The sequence below is a fragment of the Dipodomys spectabilis genome, unplaced genomic scaffold (assembly GCF_019054845.1).
Source record: "Dipodomys spectabilis isolate Male_0828 unplaced genomic scaffold, ASM1905484v1 ptg000241l, whole genome shotgun sequence".
NCBI lineage: Eukaryota > Metazoa > Chordata > Mammalia > Rodentia > Heteromyidae > Dipodomys > Dipodomys spectabilis.
Genome location: NW_024870918.1, coordinates 4,805,927 through 4,824,266, shown reverse-complemented (window position 1 = coordinate 4,824,266; position 18,340 = coordinate 4,805,927). Strand labels below are relative to the sequence as shown.

General features: G+C 44.1%; 1 protein-coding gene across 4 annotated transcripts in view; it reads right to left on the bottom strand.

Annotated features, from left to right (window-relative positions):
• Window positions 1–18,340, bottom strand: part of Tjp2 (tight junction protein 2) — a 91,547-nt gene that overhangs the window by 17,624 nt on the left and 55,583 nt on the right. For all 4 annotated transcript variants that reach the window (XM_042699346.1, XM_042699343.1, XM_042699345.1 and 1 more), the window contains exons 4-13: window positions 17,581–17,683; window positions 15,087–15,687; window positions 11,013–11,116; window positions 10,076–10,229; window positions 7,727–7,835; window positions 7,492–7,625; window positions 5,917–5,983; window positions 4,947–5,097; window positions 2,444–2,552; window positions 845–1,055 (exon numbers count right to left, since the gene is read on the bottom strand). In XM_042699346.1, coding sequence (XP_042555280.1) covers window positions 845–1,055; window positions 2,444–2,552; window positions 4,947–5,097; window positions 5,917–5,983; window positions 7,492–7,625; window positions 7,727–7,835; window positions 10,076–10,229; window positions 11,013–11,116; window positions 15,087–15,687; window positions 17,581–17,683 — 1,743 coding nt within the window. The remainder of the gene's footprint in view (window positions 1–844; window positions 1,056–2,443; window positions 2,553–4,946; window positions 5,098–5,916; window positions 5,984–7,491; window positions 7,626–7,726; window positions 7,836–10,075; window positions 10,230–11,012; window positions 11,117–15,086; window positions 15,688–17,580; window positions 17,684–18,340) is intronic.

The window sequence follows — 18,340 nt, the reverse complement described above, 5'->3', positions numbered from 1 at the left end:
AGTCCGTGAGACTCTTATCTCCAATAAACCACCAGAAAACCAGAAGTGGTGCTGTGGCTCAAGTGGCAGAGCGCTTTCCTTGAGCTGAAGAGCGCAGGAACAGTGCCCAAGCCCAGAGTTCAAGTCCCACGACTGACCAAAAAAAAAAAAAGAATAGCAGAGGGTATGGGCATGTTATGAGACTTATTGTGTACTATTAATCTGACTTTGAAATCTTTTAACCACCACCTTACGTAAATACATCTGAAACCACTTCAAACTAGCCAATCACAAGCCAACTGTGAACCTGAACTCAACCAATCTGAGCAGAGGGGTGGGGCCTGCCGCATTAGGGACAAATAAGAAACACACTGCGGGTTCTTCTGTGTGCTTGCTTGCCAGATTTCTGATTGATAGCACACCCTTCTGCAGAAGTAAATTTTGCTCTGTTGAGACGATTCTTTGTTTTTGTGTCTATGAGACTTTGGTGGTTCTTGGAGAATATAGTTATAATAATAGGTATAAGTAAGTACACTGGGAACTCCTAAAACATAAGTAATCTTTCCTAGCTTCCATGTGGCCACCAGGCAGCAAGCATTCCCTGGAGGGCATAAGTGTCTCTGTAGAATGAGCACTGAAGGAAAGCTTATGTGGATTGCGCATGGTGGCGAAAAATTGTCACATACAGCCAAGTGCAACCACCTCCCTGGGATGCTAAATAGGACAAACCAGCTGTAGCTATTCAGCTCCAGGTCCTCTCGATAAGAGAAATGTTTATCAAGTCACGTGTGATTTCCGATTGGTCACTGCTTTTTGCTGGGAGAAGAGTCTTAGAGTGTGTGGAACTGTGCAATCAGACCCATACCGGCTTTTGTTGGGGATTAAGCCTTTCTCCAATTCATTTCCAATCCTCACGGCCAGCCAGTAGCCCAGCTTGCCGTCATACAGGGTGTCCACCACACGGAAGATCTCCCCCCTGGTGAAGGCCAAGCTCTGTGGAGTCTCCTTCTCACACTCAAAGTGGCTTCTTATGAAAAACGAGTCCCCTCTGCCACAGGCCAGGATGTCTCTATACACTGAAAGGCAAAAGCACAGTTTGGTGCATTTGGCTGAGCTGAAGATCTTTGCTGTGTTACCCGCTTCTCCCGTCTCCGATCCGATCACCCCCTCCTGCCTCTCTCCATGCAGTAATCTCAGTGCAGAGATTTTACAGGAATCGTGACTCCAACATAAAGAAGGTCCAAAACTAACGTCATACCTGGGTATCCAGTGTGCAAATATTTGGTGAAACATTATTCTAGGTGTTTATGGGAAAATGTTTTCTGGATGAGATTAATGTTATAGAGTAAGTAAAACAGACTGCCCTCTCTAACAAGGGTGGGCCTCATCCAAGCAACTATAGGCCTGAATAGAACAAAAGCCAGGCTATGAGTCCTTGGTGTCTTACTAGAGCCACTCTCAGCACATTGCTATAGGCCTGGGTTGTGGTGGATTACTCTCAGGCCAGAGACAATAATCCTTCCTACCTAACAGCCTTTTAACTAGGATGTCAGTTTTCTTTTTTCTTCCCTTTGTACTACACTCTCAGCTCTCCTGGTTCTCAGGCCTTCCGTTTCTCTCAGAACTAACCATCAGCTCTGCTGAGCCTTCTTCATCCTAAGAACTCATCCTGTAGATCTGTGATTTCCCAACTTCCATGACCATGCCAGTCAATCCCTCGTAAGTGTATGTCTCCTATTGGTTCCCTAGCTCTTACTGGTTCTGCTTCTACACAGAACTCTAGCGAACAGAGCTGCCAATTAACCCTCTGAAACAACAGGAAATAAACTTGCAACCCACCCCACTTTCCAGACAGAATAAGGCCCAGAAAGATGGTCTGACAGAAGGGTAAGGTTTACAGTTGGAGCTATCAACTACACTTGTCATATGAAAACTTAATAGAGGAAGTGGCGCTGTAGCTCAAGTGGTAGAGCACTATCCTTGAGCTGAAGAGCTGAGGGACAGCACTCAGGCCCAGAGTTCAAGCCCCATGACTGACAAAAAAAAAAAAAAAAGAATCTCGAAAACTTAATAGAAACTTCAGGCAGAACTTGAAGACACATATCATTGTTTAGAAAAGTAGATGGGCTCCAATTCACTCAACTTGTGAAATTACTTCAATAAATAAACACTTTCGTACCAAGTTTAAGGCACTCAAATTTTCTCCATAAGAAATAAAATGTAAATAAATAAAAATAATTATATGTAATATAATCCATTATGTATAATTATATAATGTAATCAATTATATATGGATACATTATATGATATATAATAATTATACAATTGCATCATATAATTATTATCAATCATAATTTTACACACACACACACACATACACCCCTCGACCTGTTCTTTCAGCTCAAGAAATCTCTTTTATTCTTTCCACCTCCCCCAAGGAAAGTAAATAACCAAACTTGCTTACCATCAGCACGGCTCTGAGCCAGGATGCTCACCATTTCACCTTTGGGGATTTCTAACAGGTAGAGAACAGCATCTTCCCGTACCAGCCCTCTGAAGTCCTGTGTGTTTACCTGACAGGAAAGGAAAACAGGGAATAAAGAGAGAGAGAAAGAGAGATGATCACAAAATGCTACCTGAGCTTTTTGTTTGTTTTCACTAGGGCCTTTCCCAAAGCAAAATGAGGATGTAGCCAAAGTCTAGCGTCTCTACTGAAACCCTTTCCAGCACCTGCTGCAGGCCTGGGCTATGTGGCCACCGCTCCACCTTTCCGCCTCCCAGCTCTGACAACCACCCCACAGGATAAACCTTTGAGCCAGGGTTTTGTAACTGGATCATGTAAGACAAACATTGGTCAGTATTTGTCTCCCTCTCTTTGAATCCCCCGCAGAGGTGGTCAAGGAGGTAATATACAAGTGTGAACCCAATGATGGTAACATAATAGGGGTGCTGGGGCTCATGGTAAACAGACCTAGCACAATACTTTTCATATGATTCAAATAAATAGGCAAATAGAGATCCTGAATAATTTTACTATTCTCCTATAATTCAACCAAGGGTGTTTAATGCCAGGTATGAAGGTATAGACCTGTAATTCTAGCATTCAGGAGGCTGAAGCTGGAGGACTGAGAGTTTGAGACCAGACTGTTTACATAAAACCTTGTCTTACAGCTGGTAGCTCATGCCTGTAACCCTAGCTACTCAGGAAGCTGAGATCTGAGTATCAAAGTTCTAAGCCAGCCCAGGCAGGAAAATCCATGAGACTCTTATCTCCAATTAACCACCAGAAAACTAGAAGTGGTGCTATAGTTCAAAGGGGTAGAGCTCTAGCTATGATCAAAAAGAGCTCAGGGATAGCACCCAAGTTCAAGCCCCACAACTCTCAAAACAAACAAAAAATAAACTTGTTTTATGCACGCACACACACACACACACACACACACACACACACACACACACACAGAGCCACATCAAAATCTGAAGTGTATAACAAGTGTTTGTGAAGTTGAAGGCATTAATCTTACATGTATGGCTGGTACACATACAGGCTTACAAAACCAAGCCTCTGATTCCACCCTTATTTCTGGCAAGAAGCCCCCATATTTACTCCACAAGGATTAAACATTATAAATAGCTTTAGGAAAATGACTTATCAGAGCCAGCAAGATCAGAAGGTATCATAAAGACGCTTGACAATCTTAATTCTGTACCTTTAAAATTATTTTAGAGCCAGGCACTCCTGGCTTTCTTTTGTAATCCTAGCTACATCAGGAAGTGGAACATGAGAGGACCATGATTCTAGGCCAGTCTGGACAAAAAGTCCAGGAGACTATCTGAAACTACCTCATAAGAATAAGTTTTAAAATCAAAGATTTGTCAGTGGATCAAAGGATCTGAGCAGACACATTCCCCCGTACCCAGTTTCAGCCTACTGCCTCATACATTAGTGTTCAACAGGGCAACACAGGACAGATAAAAGTTTACAAGATCTACACTGGGCACTGGTAGCTCACGCCTGTAATCCCAGCTACCCAGGAGGCTGAGTTTGAAGCCACTCTGGGCAGGAAAGTCTGTGAGACTCTTTAATTAATTACCCAAAAAACCAGAAGTAGAATGGTGGCTCAAAGTGGTAGAGTTCTTAACTTTGTGTACAAAAGCTCAGGGACAGTGCCCAGGCCCTGAGTTCAAACCCCACAATTGACCAAACAAAAAACAGCTTACAAGATCTTTTGAGATTTCATTCTTATCGGTTCTTAACGTGTGTGTGTGTGTGTGTGTGTGTGTGTGTGTGTGTGTGTGTGTGTGTGTGTGTGTGTGTGTGTGTGTGTGTGTGTGTGTGTGTGTGTGTGTGTGTGTGTGTGTCCTGAGATTCTTTTACTCAAGGCTAGCACTCCAGGCCCTGAGTTCAAACCCCACAATTGACCAAACAAAAAACAGCTTACAAGATCTTTTGAGATTTCATTCTTATCGGTTCTTAACACGTGTGTGTGTGTGTGTGTGTGTGTGTGTGTGTGTGTGTGTGTGTGTGTCCTGAGATTCTTTTACTCAAGGCTAGCACTCTGCCACTTAAGCCACAGAGCCACTTCCAGCTTTTTCTGAGCACTTTATTGGAGATAAGAGTCTCAAAGACTTTCCTGCTTCCAGTGGTTTCAAACTTTGATCCTCAGCTCTCAGCCTCATGAGTGAGTAGTAAGGATTACAGGTGTGAGCCACCAGTACCCAGCTTGACTTTTTTTTGTTGGTGCTGTTAATCAAACTAATAAAAATATTGGCAAGAGTTTTAAACTCTATAAATTGCTACAGACATAGGAATGAGTTTGGGGCTCTAAGACGGACAAAGCAGGACCCATTGGAGGGATATGGAGCCCTTAAACTGCAGTCTGTCTCCTTTCAGAGGCTAGACCACCTTCACATCTTTTCTGCAAAAATACCCAGACAGCTCCAGAAAGGGGCTGTGCTTGCCTTACCTTCAGAATCTGGTCTCCTTCTTGAAGGCCTTCCTGCTCTGCTGAGGTTCCCTCCTGAATGCCAGCCACAAATATCCCCACGTCGTTGCCGCCAGCCAGCCGCAGGCCCACACTTTCTCCCTTCTTGAACCTCACCATCTTGGTGTTAGGGCTGTGGGGCGTTTGGTTTCAGGAAAGGAGAATGAGATGTTTATAAAAAGGGGAATGCACATGCGCAGATGAGAGATCTGATTCCTTCCATCCCTAGATAGATTTATAGTTCAGCAAGCTCTCGAGTTTTTCTCATCTATTCTTTAGCCTTATCTTCCTGGGACAGAGTGATGAGGGTCAGCAGTCTCACATTACTAGTAAAGAAAGAGAAATCGATAATAACCCGTGTCACTGAGAGTAAATTCAGGGTGAGTTTTTAGGCTAACATCTAGCTATCAGACTCTCAGCTTATGATTCTTCCAGGGCAAAGTCCATCAGCACCCAAGGCTTTTGTCAAATAAAGACCCTGCTCAGATCCAAGTCCTAATCCATCAGCCGCCATGACAGTGACCCAGGGCTCACTCACAAGTGCAGAGCTCTGCTCACACTCCTCTCTTCCTACCATACTCCATACCTCTTGTCTCTGTGGTCACTACAGAGGCGCTGTGGGCAAGAATACTTGACCAATAAGGACAACTACATATCTGGCCAATGCAAATATTCAAAGAGCATTCACAAGTAGCCAGCCAGGAGGAGATGCATAGAAAACATTAACATCACAAAGTTCATGCACTGCCACATTTTTGTTTTTCTCTCCAAATGATTTCTTTCATATGAACAGTAGCAATAGACTTTGGGTTAGGATAGTTTATTAGGAAATCACTATCTGTGAGTTTAAAAAGAGGCAGCATTCTTTTGGATTTCAGTTAAGGAGATGAGCTAGGTAGAAAGGGGGGTGGGGAAGGGGGCGGGAAGAAGAGTAAGAGACGATAGTACCTACCCATATATTGCTTCATCTTCAGGACTAGGCCGAAGGAAAGTTCTTGGGGCTGCTCTGGGTTGAGGAACTGTGGATGAAAAACCATTTAATGTGAATGAGCATGTCCCTCACAGTGTAGCTTGCCTGTCATGAAGGAGGCCCTGGGCTCAATCCCCAGCACTGCAAAGGAAAGGAAAAACAAGACAGAACTGCCTATCTTCTCAACATGGACTAGCAGAAGCTTGTTTGTAAATAGTCAGGAGCTGTGACTTACACCTGTAATCCTAGCTAATTGGGAGGCAGAGACTGAAGTAGAGTAATTCAGGGCTAACACGGGCACAAAACGTTTGTGAGGCTCTATCTTGATCGATGGCAGAACACGGTGGCACATATCTGCCATCTCAGGAACAAAGGAAAACACATCTAAGAGAATGGCCAGCCGAGAGGTAGAAAGAATCTATCCTGATAACACCCAGTACAACAAGGTACTGGTCAGAGTGTCTCAAAAGTGAGGTACTAGGGGGCTGGGAAGGTGGCTCAGTGGTAGAGCACTTGCCTTGCATGCCTGAGGCCCTGGGTTCGATTCCTCAGAGCCACATAAGCAAAAAGAAAAAAGCTGGAGGTGGTGCTGTGGCTCTAGTGGTAGAGCGCTAGCCTTGAGCTGAAGAGCTGAGGGACAGTGCCCAGTTCCAGGCCCAGAGTTCAGGCCCCACGACCAGACCCCCCCACAAAAAAAAGTGAGGTACTAAGCCCTGAGTTCTAATTCCAGTACAGCCAAAAAAAAAAAAAAAAAAAAAAAGGCTGGTAAAATCCACAAAAATTATGTACTTTATTCTATTTACATGTTTATACATAAAACAAACAAAAAGAGAAATCTTCCAAAATACAAGATACACAAGCACAAGAAGTTAGTATTTTATATAACTAGAAAAATCATGTAACAACACTATTCTGTTCATGTGTAAATATTTATGTAAAATTTCAGGGTGATGGGAGCAGAGTTATGGCGACAAAGTAGGGATCATTGATGGAGGACAAAAGAACTAACTCACAGCTAGGTGCTGGTGGCTCATGCCTGTAATCCTAGCTACTCAGGAGGCTGAGATCTGAGAATCATGGTTCAAAACCAGCATGAGCAGGAAAGTCTGTGAGACTCTTATCTCCAGAAAACCTGAAGTGGAGCTATGGCTCAAAGTAGTAGAGCTCCAGCCTTGAACAAAAAAAGCCCAGGGACAGTACCCAGGCACTGAGTTCAAGCCCCATGACTGACCCCAAAAATAACAAAAAGCAAAAAAACTCAACAAATCTATCAAATGGTGATCAATTCTAATGGCATGTAGAATTGTACTTATATAAAAAAGGAGGCCCTGTTCCATTTTAAGAATTATTTTTATTACCCATTATTTTATATATACATTAAAAATTTCTCTCTCTCTCTCCTTCCCACTACCTTATGTAAGTATCCAACATATACTTCTCAACTCTCTTTTTGCAAATGGGTGGTCCTGGTGATTTTATGTTTAACTTGTACAAGGCCTCAGGTTCAATCCCCAATACTCCACCCCCCCCCCAAAAAAAACAGTCATAAAGTCTCACTTGGGGGGTCCTCTTGGTATCTGGATTCCTTGTTACTCTCTGCAGCAACAGCAGCTGTGATATCCCCCACAGACTTGAACGGGGTGGGAGTGGCTCCCATCTTGGACAATCTGTTTGGTGTGTCCTCCCTTGAACTGAAGCACAGGCCCATTAATGCCTCAGGGGTTACACCTGCACGTACGTATGCGTTTGCACTCACTGCAATGTGTCTAAGAGAAAACTCGCATCATCTCACCTCGGCTTTTCCTTCAGCTTCTCATTGGAAGAATGATAATCATAATCAGAATACTGGTGACGTCTCTCCTCCGGAGAAAAGGATCGGTTTGACTCTATCTCTGAGATATCTAGTTTCAAAAATAAAGACTTTTAAATATAATACTTAAGACATTACCAGGCAGGATACTAATCCCTGGAGAGGAGACATGGGAAATGAAAATAAACAGGCAAAATGTGCTACTAGTCTAATAATCCTAACTTCCCCTGGAGTAGGGAAAAAAGAAAGAAAGGTAACTTTAAGAAAATGGCACTAATAGAGAAGCAAATTTAGAATTTTTTACATTTCTCTTTTTCTTTTGCCCCATGCATTGGGCCACAATCTGTCTATTCTAGGCTTTCCGTCATAGCTAGGTAGATAGACAATTACTTCCAGCTATGAGTCAAGAAGGGGGATCTCACAAACTGTCTTGCCCAGGCTAGCCTTAAACAGTGATCCTCCCGACCTCAGCTACCCAAGCACCGGATGACAGGCATGAGCCACCGGTACCCCGCTATAGGTTCTTTCACCTCTGCTTTCTTTCCTTCTAAGCTGGTACTGAAAGGTAACAGTCATCCTTCAGTATCTGTGAAGAGATGGTTCTAAAGACTATTCCCTAACTCCAACTCACAGATGCCGAAGTCCTTTCTATAAAAACGGCATCATAATTTGTCTATCATCTTCCCCATTCTCCTGCATACTCTGAATTATTTCTGCATCACTTACAATAAATGTAAATGGTATAGAGGTAGTTACACTATATTGTTTTGCGAATAATGACAAGTAGTCTTGAACAATGAGCATTCACTAGAAAGACTACCTGTGAACTGGCAGGAAGCTACAACCAGGACATGCGTGTACATCACTTCAAGGCTTAGCATCCCACATAGTCAAGTTTTACCTTTGGAACTCTCTGGATATTCTTCCTTCCCCTTCCCCCAAATATTTTTTAACAGTGGTTGGCTGAATCCTCCAGAGATCTAGAACTCAAAAGTTGTGGAGCTCAGCTACACTGGCCATATGCAGATTCACTCATCCTTACCAATTACATCAGTTCATCTCAAATTTCAATATGTGTTCATCTAGGGATCTACTTAAAACATAGCTGTTTATAAATTCTTAAAAAAGACATCAACAATAATTGGGTATTGGTGGGTCATAGCTATAATCCTAGCTACTCAGGAGGCTGATCTGCAGATCCCACTTTGAAGCTATCCCAGACGACAAATCCAAGAGACTCTTATATCCAATTAACTGGCAAAATGTCAGAAGTCATGGTGTGGGCTCACATAGGAGAATACCAGCCTTGAGCTGAGAAAGCTAAGGGAGAGTGCCAGGCACTGAGTTTAAGCTTCAGTACACACATAAACATCAACAAAAACCTGTTTGAAAGCTTAAGAGTTGCACGGTGCTTAGTGGATCAGGCCTGTCATCCTAGCTACTCAGGAGGCTGAGATCTGAGCATCACGGTTCAAAGCCAGCCCAGGCAGGAAAGTTTATGAGACTCTTATCTCCAATAAATTACAAAAAAAGCCAGAAGTGGAGCTGTGGCTAGCCTTGAGCAAAAGAAGCACAAGGACAGAGCCAGGCTCTGAGTTCAATCCCCAGGACTCACCAAAAAAAAAAAAAAAAAGGCTTAAGAGCTTAATATTTACTTAACTTTCCTGCACGAAGACAATTGATTGTAGATGGTTACGGTTACAAAGGATATGAGTACTTGTTATTGGCAACTTTTTAAAATGCCAATAAAGTTAATGCTAAAGTTAAAATGCTCTCCCATGTTATAATGCATATTCAAGTAATATAGCTTTTAAAAGAAGAGAGGTGACTAACCAATGGCTATCACAATTTTCAGTCATTTCAAATGACAATTGCTATCTCCAACACTGTCTTCTTTTTGTTGAAAATATCAATACTTCGGCTTTTAAAGAGTTACATAAATTTGTTTAAGAATAAGCAACTAGGGAATGTAAAAATAGCATGGTTAAGTTCTTGGGATGGCTCATACATATATTATTTACCAACAAGTTTTGCTTTCTGTGGCCTAATTATGATAAGTCCTTTGGGATTCCCCAAGCGCTTTGAGAATTTCATACTGAAAATCTAATTTCAATAGACACCTTAATAAGCAAACAACCACGGGCCACTTCTCTGCTGGAATTAAAGTTTAAAAAGGAAGGAAGGCTTGCACAGAAAATTTAATCTGCAACTGAGTGGTTAACTTAAGAGAGACAAGGCCACAGTCCTCTGACTTCTAGCTAACCATCCATCCAGCCTCCTCCTGCCCTTCCTCCCTCCCTCTCCCCTTCCCCTTCTCCCTCTCCTCCTCACCTTCTATTTCTGAGTCACTGTCATTTAGTGAGGGGATGTTGATTAGAGTCTGCTTGCTGTCTCTCAACACCACCAGCTGAAGTTTCCCTCTGGATTTTTCTATCAGTTTTCGAGCATCCGTTAAAGATATGTTCTCAGTGACAGTCCCATTGATCTGTAGTTATGAACAACAATAAGGTTCCATGTGGTACAACCATTCACAGCCCAGTAGAAAATGCCTATTTCCCCTTTGTAAAACTTCCAAGGCTTTGCTCAGATACTCCAACATTAACTTCAACTGAATACCAATCAATTGCCCTTTAAATTAAATACTGCCCCACATGCCTGGATCCCAAACACAGGTGAGAAAGAGTGACAGTGTACTTAAGTTACCCTGCTAATTTATTTAACTTCCAAGCTCAAGACAATAGCTTGGTTTACTACTAGAACATGTTTCCTGACCAGAGAGGTTTACAGAAGCCATTAAATATTCACCATTCATATTCTAACAGCTGTCTCATCTTCCCTTAGCTTAGGAAATAGAAGCCTAAACTTTAAATAAACAACAAAGACAAAAGTATTCCGTGGGAGTTACTGGTTGTTGTTGTGTATGTGTGTGTGTGTGTGTGTGTGTGTGTGTGTGTGTGTGTGTTTAATTCAATTAGTAGAATGCCCAGGTCTGGTTTCATCTTCTTTCTTTTTCTTTTGGTGGAGCTGGGGACTAGCCAGTGCTTCATACACACTAGGCAATCATAGGTCTAGTCTTTCTGATAAAACAAACAACAAAAAACAAAAAACCAACCCCAAAAACCTCACCAGGCTGCTCTTCCTGGTCTCTGCTTTGCTACTAAGCTCGCATATTACTGCAGCTATGCTTTCCCATATTGGTGCTTCAATGTGGAAATCCAGACTAGGACCACTGCACACACACACTTGGTCTGTGACCTCATCCACTCACCTTCAGTATAATGTCTCCTTCATGAAGGTTGCCGTCTTTGGTTGCCAGACCCGTTCTGGTCATTTCCTTGATGAAGATCTGACTCCCCAGGCGGAGGCCATACTCTAGGAGACATCAAATGCACACGTACGCCATCAACTTGTTCAGAAAACTTAGCCTGGCTTTTCAGACTAAAATCCTATCTGCAAATTTAATTTTGCATACGGGACATCGTGTAATACCACTGACTTGGGGGCTTCAAAATTGTCACCATCATTTAAAAAATAATAGAAGAGGAAAGCACAGGATTAAATAGGCATTAAAAAAAAATAATAATGCAACCAGGTGGCTGTGGCTCCCATCTGTAACCCTAACGACGCAGGAGGCTAAAATCTGAGGATCATGGTTCGAAGACAGCCCAGGCAAGATAGTCCATGAATCCCAGGCTCAGAGTTCAAACCCCAGGACTGGCACAAAATTTAATAATAATAATAATAATGCACAAAACATTAATTTCAAAATGAACCGTACTCTATTAATTGTGATCACAATCGCGATGGAGAATGGCATTCTTGTCCTTGAGATTTTATTCCCGGTAAGAGGTAACACTCCCTGCAACTCACTTTCAAGGGCTCTCAAAGGAACCATTGTGTGAGAAAGCACAAGGAGTAGGGGGTAGACAGAAAAGAAAACCTGAGAAAGAGGAAGAGAAACACAGCAAACGCAGCAAATCGTTCCCAACAGATAAAACTCTGTCTAAAGGCTCCACGGGTGTGTGCTATGAGATGAACATTTTTCAAATGAAATGTTGGAGGAGTGGGTAGAATCAACCCATCACATCCTCAAAGCCTCGGCTGGCAAGGAGGCTGCCCACAGGCAGGCCTGCTCACCATGGCCCCTCATCTGTATCGACTTACACTGTGGGTCAGACCCTGAAAGCCGGGGTAAGCCAGGTAAAGCAATCAGTTAAGCACTGACCCTCGCAGTGTGCAATGGTTTAAGCACTTTGTTCTCACAAACAAATACTGAGTTTACTGGGAATCCCTGTGTTCCAGAATCTTTGGTACTCTTCAGACTATTCTCATTTTACTTATTAAACCTATGAAAATACATTTTAAACATGGATGGTGGTGACTTTAGGAAGGTCATCCCAGCAGTGTGAAAACAAGCACACGCAAAGGGTGAAAAAGTGCAGCAGTAGAGCTCACTGGACGCTGAAGAAAGTGAACTGTACAACTCATGGGTGGAGAGGGGAGGGACCTGGAGAGAATGAAGGAAAAGAAGACACTGTATGGGAGGAAATTTACTAATTACCTGACTCATGTAATTGTAGTCCCTCTGTAGATCACCTCTATACTAACAATAAAGTGATTAATAAAAGAAAAAAATCTTGTAATCTGCCAGGCACCAGTGGCTCACACCTGTAGTCCAAGCCACTCAGGAGGCTAAGATCTGGGAATCATAGTTTGAAGCCAACCCGGGCAGAAAAGTCCATGAAACTCTATCTCTAATTAATCAACACAAGCCAGAAGCAGAGGCATGGCTCAAGAGTAGGTTCCAGCCCTGAGCAGAAAAAGCTCAGAAAGCATACATGGAACTAGGTTTGAGTTCTAGTGCCAGTACACACATGCATACACAAAGAAAAGAAAAGAGAGAGAAAGAGAGTGGGGGGGGGGGGGGAAGGGCGGAAAGAAGGAAGGAAGAAAGAAAGGAAGGAAGGAGAAAAGGAAGGAAGGAAGGAAGGAAGGAAGGAAGGCCTTGTAATTAAACAAGGTAACTTAAGAAAGTTGTGAAGTAAATTTAATAACTTATACTTGTTAGAAATCATCTTACCCCAATGATAAAAAGTAGGCACATACCCCCCTCTACATACACACATCTTAGGAAGCAGAAAATTAAAAACTGAAGGGGATAAGGACTTCTCCTTCTATGAATACTATGAATGCCCTTCTTCCAGATAGGTTCATGCCCGGGACAGTGGTCTGGGACAAGTCTAACTTACCTATGTTGTTATACTGCCCTTATCCTCTTAAAAACTTCATTCGTGGGATAGAGGGGTAAGAATGGATGGGATACAGTGAAAACATGTGGAAAAGCAACAATGAAATGCTCCCTGTATGACTGATGTAAGCTAATTTAAGAGTAAATAAACTCTCACTATAATGTTTGCAAATAGACTTACTGGTATTTATGTGGGTATCTTTTAAAGGAAAAAAGTAGCCAGGTGCTGGTGGCTCAGGCCTATAATCCTAGTTACCCAGGAGGAGATCTGAGGGTTGTGGTTCAAAGCCAGCCCAGGAAGGAAAGTCTGTGAGACTCTTATTTCCAATTAACCCCAAAAACCTGCAAGTGGAGTTGTGGCTATAATAGTAATGCCTGAGCAAAAGAGCTCAGGAACAGTGCCAGGCTTTGAGTTCAAGCCCCAGTACTGGCACACACGTGTGCATACACACACACACACACACACACACACACACACACAGAGGAAAAGCGTAAACTTGACTGACCAACTTTTAAGACTTAAGATTCCACATGAAGTCCTTATACCTCCTACATTCTCCTCAGAGATGTCACAATCTCAACTTTCACCTTTTTTCCCCCCTGAGCCTGGACTCCAGGTATCCCATTACTGATTTCCTTGGGTTATTGTTGGGTTATTTCAATAGAGACCTCTTTATATAACTCAGCTCTTCAAGAAAAGAAACCCTCTCCCTTGTTCAGGTTATTTAAAATGCAAATTCCCAAACTAAAAAAGCAAAGAGTCATTCACTTGGCATTCTTTATCTTTTTCTTTTTTCTCTTTCTCCTGCTCTTTATCATTTCTTCTTCTTGGAAGAAAAGCAATTGGAGAACAAAAGGTATGTCACCAAGAATTTTAAAAGTCGGAAGATAAGAACTGATGCTAGGAATAGCTCAGCACTAGGCTCAAAAGCCTGGTCCATTCATCTCCCTGCTTCAGATCCACTGCTCCCACGGGATGGAGCTGAAATTCCATCTCCAACACTGACTACATTCCAGCCCTGGGCAAGCTGCTACCCTGGTCTGTGTCTGAGAATCTTCACTTGTGAACTTTGAGTGCTAACAGCTTGTAGGTGCTTCCTGGGACTCGCACAGGATTAAATGAGTCCAAGGATAAAGGATTACAGCACAGGACAGGAGGACTGGGCCAGCCTCCACCTCCTCCAGGATATACCCCAACCCTGTCTCTGAGCTATAACAGGAATGAAGTCTCCTACAGCACCACTTGTGAACAATACAACATTTACTCAACCTTGTCCTTGACACAGACACAAACTCAATCAAGACGGGCTGGAACACTGCCTGCTATCTTGGTTTCTCCAACTTAAGATGCATCAAGCTCATGGGGAGAGCATGTTATTTAACACGTGCACATTCTAGGGACCCACCCAGTGTGTTCTGATTAAAGGGGGGAGAGACTGAGGCCTGAAATCTGTGTTCTGATTGGGGGAGGGGGGAGGGAAAAGGGTGAGAATCTTCACAAGTATCCAATTAATAAACGACTTTGAGAACCACTACCTAGAGACACAACGTTGCACAACTTCTGTGCTTCACTCTCATAGAAAAAAAGATGCAAGAGATTAAAAGAGCTCCCTTTTAAAGTGAGGGGTTCCAGTCAATGCCCCACGCATCTTAAGATGCCAGGTCAGAGGTAGCCCAGCATATCTTCTTAGAAGCCAGATCAGGGTGCAACTTCTGTGCCTCAGTCTCATAGAAAAAAATAAAATAAAATAAATAAATAAAGCGGTCTCTCCTGATGTGGCTGTGAGGATTAAATAAGCCAATAGGAGCCAGGCATCAAATGTCCAGCCAATAGGAGCCAGGCATCAAATGCCCAGACAATAGGAGCCAGGCATGAAATGCCCAGACAATAGGAACCAGGCATCAAATGTCCAGCCAGTAGGAGCCAGGCATCAAATGTCCAGCCAGTAGGAGCCAGGCATCAAATGCCCAGCCAATAGGAGCCAGGCATCAAATGCTCAGCCAATAGGGGCCAGGCATTCAGATTAGATGCCAGCTCAGAGCTGACAGTTCCTGCTGGAGTGATGCTCCTTTGCCTGCATCACGCATGCCTACCTTCATTTGCTCTGTTTTTGGTCAGAAGGACCCCGATGGGCCTGTCAGGGTCCAGGCGGCCTCTGGGCTCGGGGCTGGGGCTGCGTGAGCGCAGGTGCTCCCGGCTGCGGCTCCGGGAGCCGTCGAAGCGCGCCTCGGGCTGGGCTCGGCGGCGATCGCCAGCAGCTGGGCTGTAGGAGGGTTCGAAGTCAGCATCATAGGTGCGGTGATAGGTGTGCTCATAGTCCCGGTCAATGCTCCGGCCACGGCTGGGGTCCCTCTTCCGGGATGACCCGAAGTCTTCATCCAGGCCGCGCTCCAGGCTGCGGCCCCGGCTGCGCCCATAGTCGTCCAGGCCGCGCTCCAGGCTGCGGCCCCGGCTGCGCTCCCGGCTGCGGTCCTGGCCCCGGCTCCGGCTCCGCGTGCGGTGCTGGGCACGGCCCCGGTCCGGGCCGTCCTCCCAGCTGCGGCTGAGCCCCTCGTGGCTGCTGTGGTGGCTCCTCTCGCTGTACCCGCTGCGGAAACTTCGGCCATCAAACTCATCCATCACTTCAAAAGCCCGGTCATCATGACTGAGGGACGGGCTGTCGTGCACCGGGGCCTTCCGCGGCCGCTTGACCACCTGTGAGCCACACAAACACAGGGCGGATTCTGGGCAATCGCCAACATGAAAAGGAGGATCAAAGGGCCCTGGCTATAGTTCCAGTAAAGCCACGCCACTGGCTGAGTGTGTCGGCACACACCTCTAATCTGAACGCTCCCAGGGGCAGAAGCAGGAAGATACCCAGTTTAGGCCCACATGAACTTCAGCCTAAGACCCTATAGGCTCAAAAACATCCATCAGGGCTGAGGACCTCGCAGCGCATACCATTGCCTGCCTAGCACAAGCGAGGCCCTGGCCGGGTTTTGCAAAAACCAGAAGAGAAAAAGGAAGACCAAACTAGGATGGGCACCTGTCATCTGAGGATCTGAGGATCGCAGTTCAAAGTCAGCTGGGGCAGGAAAGCCCATGAGATTCTTAACCCCAATTAACGACCAAAGAAAGCCAAAATAGAGCCATGGGTCAAGTGGTAGAGCACCAGCATTGAGTGAAAAGGCCAAGCAAGACCTCAAAGACCAGGAATTCAAGTCCCTGCACACGCACACACGCACAAACACGCACACACACACACACACAGAAAAAAAAATCCTACATCACTTAAACCACTGTGTTCCTCTCAACTCATTGAGCCGTGGGCTACTCCTTTAGAACCTGGGGCAATAAAAATCTCACAGGGTTAGAATCACTTAAGACAGTGCCAGGAGCTAAGCATAAAAGCCTGCTTCTGTCCAGCTGTGAAAATCAGAGGTCTGAACATACCTACTTATAAAACTCAAAGGATAACCCACAAAGTGAGATATTCTATATATAACTTCCTGAAGTCTTCCAAAAGTTAATGCCATTTTGGAGGTGGTGAGCATAGTGGAAAGGCACCCTTCTAGATTAACACAGTCTAAAGAGATCATCAAACACAATGAATGCACTTCAATTCTGGTAGCAGAAGGCAAAAAAGGCCTATCAAAATCATCTTGAGCTGGGTGCCAGTGGCTCACACCTGTAATCCTAGCTACTCAGGAGGCTGAGATCTGAGGTTCATGGTTCAAAGTCAACTGAGCAAGAAAGCCTGTGAGACTCTTAACTCCCTCCAATTAACTACCAGCAAACCAGAAGTGGAGTTGTGGCTCTAGGGGGCAGAGCACAAAAGCTCAGGGCCAGTGTCCTGAATCCAAGCCCCACAACTAGCAAAAAAATAAAAATAAAAAATCTTGAATTGAGAGTGGATTTTGGATGATAATGTAGTTATTAGGTATGATCACAGCATTAGAGTATATAAAAGAATGTCCTTGGGCTGGGAAGGTGGCTCAGTGGTAGAGCGCTTGCCTTGCATGCACAAGGCCCTGGGTTGATTCCTCAGCACCACATAAGCAAAAAGAAAAAAGCCTGAAGTGGTGCTGTGGCTCAAGTGGTAGAGCGCTAGCCTTGAGCTGAAGAGCTGAGGGACAGCGCCCAGGCCCAGAGTTCAGGCCCCACGACCGGACCCAAAAAAAAAACCCAAAAAACAACCGAAAAAAAAAAAAAAAAGCATGTCCTTATTTTCTTAGCACATGAGGACTGAGGCAAATGAGATTACGAATTATTGTGTTCTTGGAAACTTTCCTCAAGTAGGAAAATCACTGTGGATTGAGGGGTATTGCTCAAGAGATAGAACATTTGCCTAGCATGCCCAAGGAGTCCTGGGTTCAATCCCCAGCACCAAAAAGAAAAGAAAAAGAAAAACCAGAACCACTGGCCACAGCAGAAGGACCAGGAAAAGACTATAAGGATAATTACACACATCTTCACCCCATCCATAACTAAGGATCCAAGATGTCAGCAGGCCCTACATTACGTAATTCTTCAGAAACAACTAGTCATTTTCTTCTGAGCCTAAAAACAAAATGTTTCAAGTAAGCCAAAAGCAACCCTAGGACTTACAATGGCAGCGATCTTCCCGCTTTTTCTCAACTGCTGAACTGCAAACGAATGCGGTACATCCTCCATGGAGGTGCCGTTAACCATGACCACCCTGTCATTTTCTCTGAAATAAAAAATAAAAATGGGTTGTGGAAAATTCCCAACTTAATTGTCATGATGTTTCTGATAGGATAGAGGCTGCAAATGCAAATATGCCCAAAACACGTCAACTCTCCCAAGGAGAGAAAGTAAGAGGCACAAGGTCACATTCCAGTGTCTACTGGAGCCCTGGGAAGGGGAGGGAAAAGGCTGCCCTCCACAGGGTCATCCCAGGAGATCCCCATAATGGTGGTGTCTAGACGCCAAAAGCAATTTCTCTATCAGTCCAGTTAGCTGAGATGCATGATATATGCATGGGTGTTTCCAATCCGTATTCTCCTAAAACACCTGCTCATCTATTCATGCTTTATGGGAAGGGAAGGTCAAGAGCTTTTCTGAGATTCTCTTTATGAGGTTTTGCTGTTGTTGTTTAGGGTTTGAATTCCGGGCCTTGCATTTGGTGGGCAGATTGCTCTACTCCTTAAGTCACACTTCCACTCCTTGTTTCTCAGATACTCCAAGAAATTTTAAGACCTTAGAGTTCTGTTGCTTCAGCTCATCCACCAAACTATTATTCCAAGTTTCATACGGCCCCATGACTGCTCTTTTTGATAGAGCCAAAAAGGCTTGAAATACTAAAAGAATCTCTACATTTAAGCTATCTAACCAATGCAGCTATGCA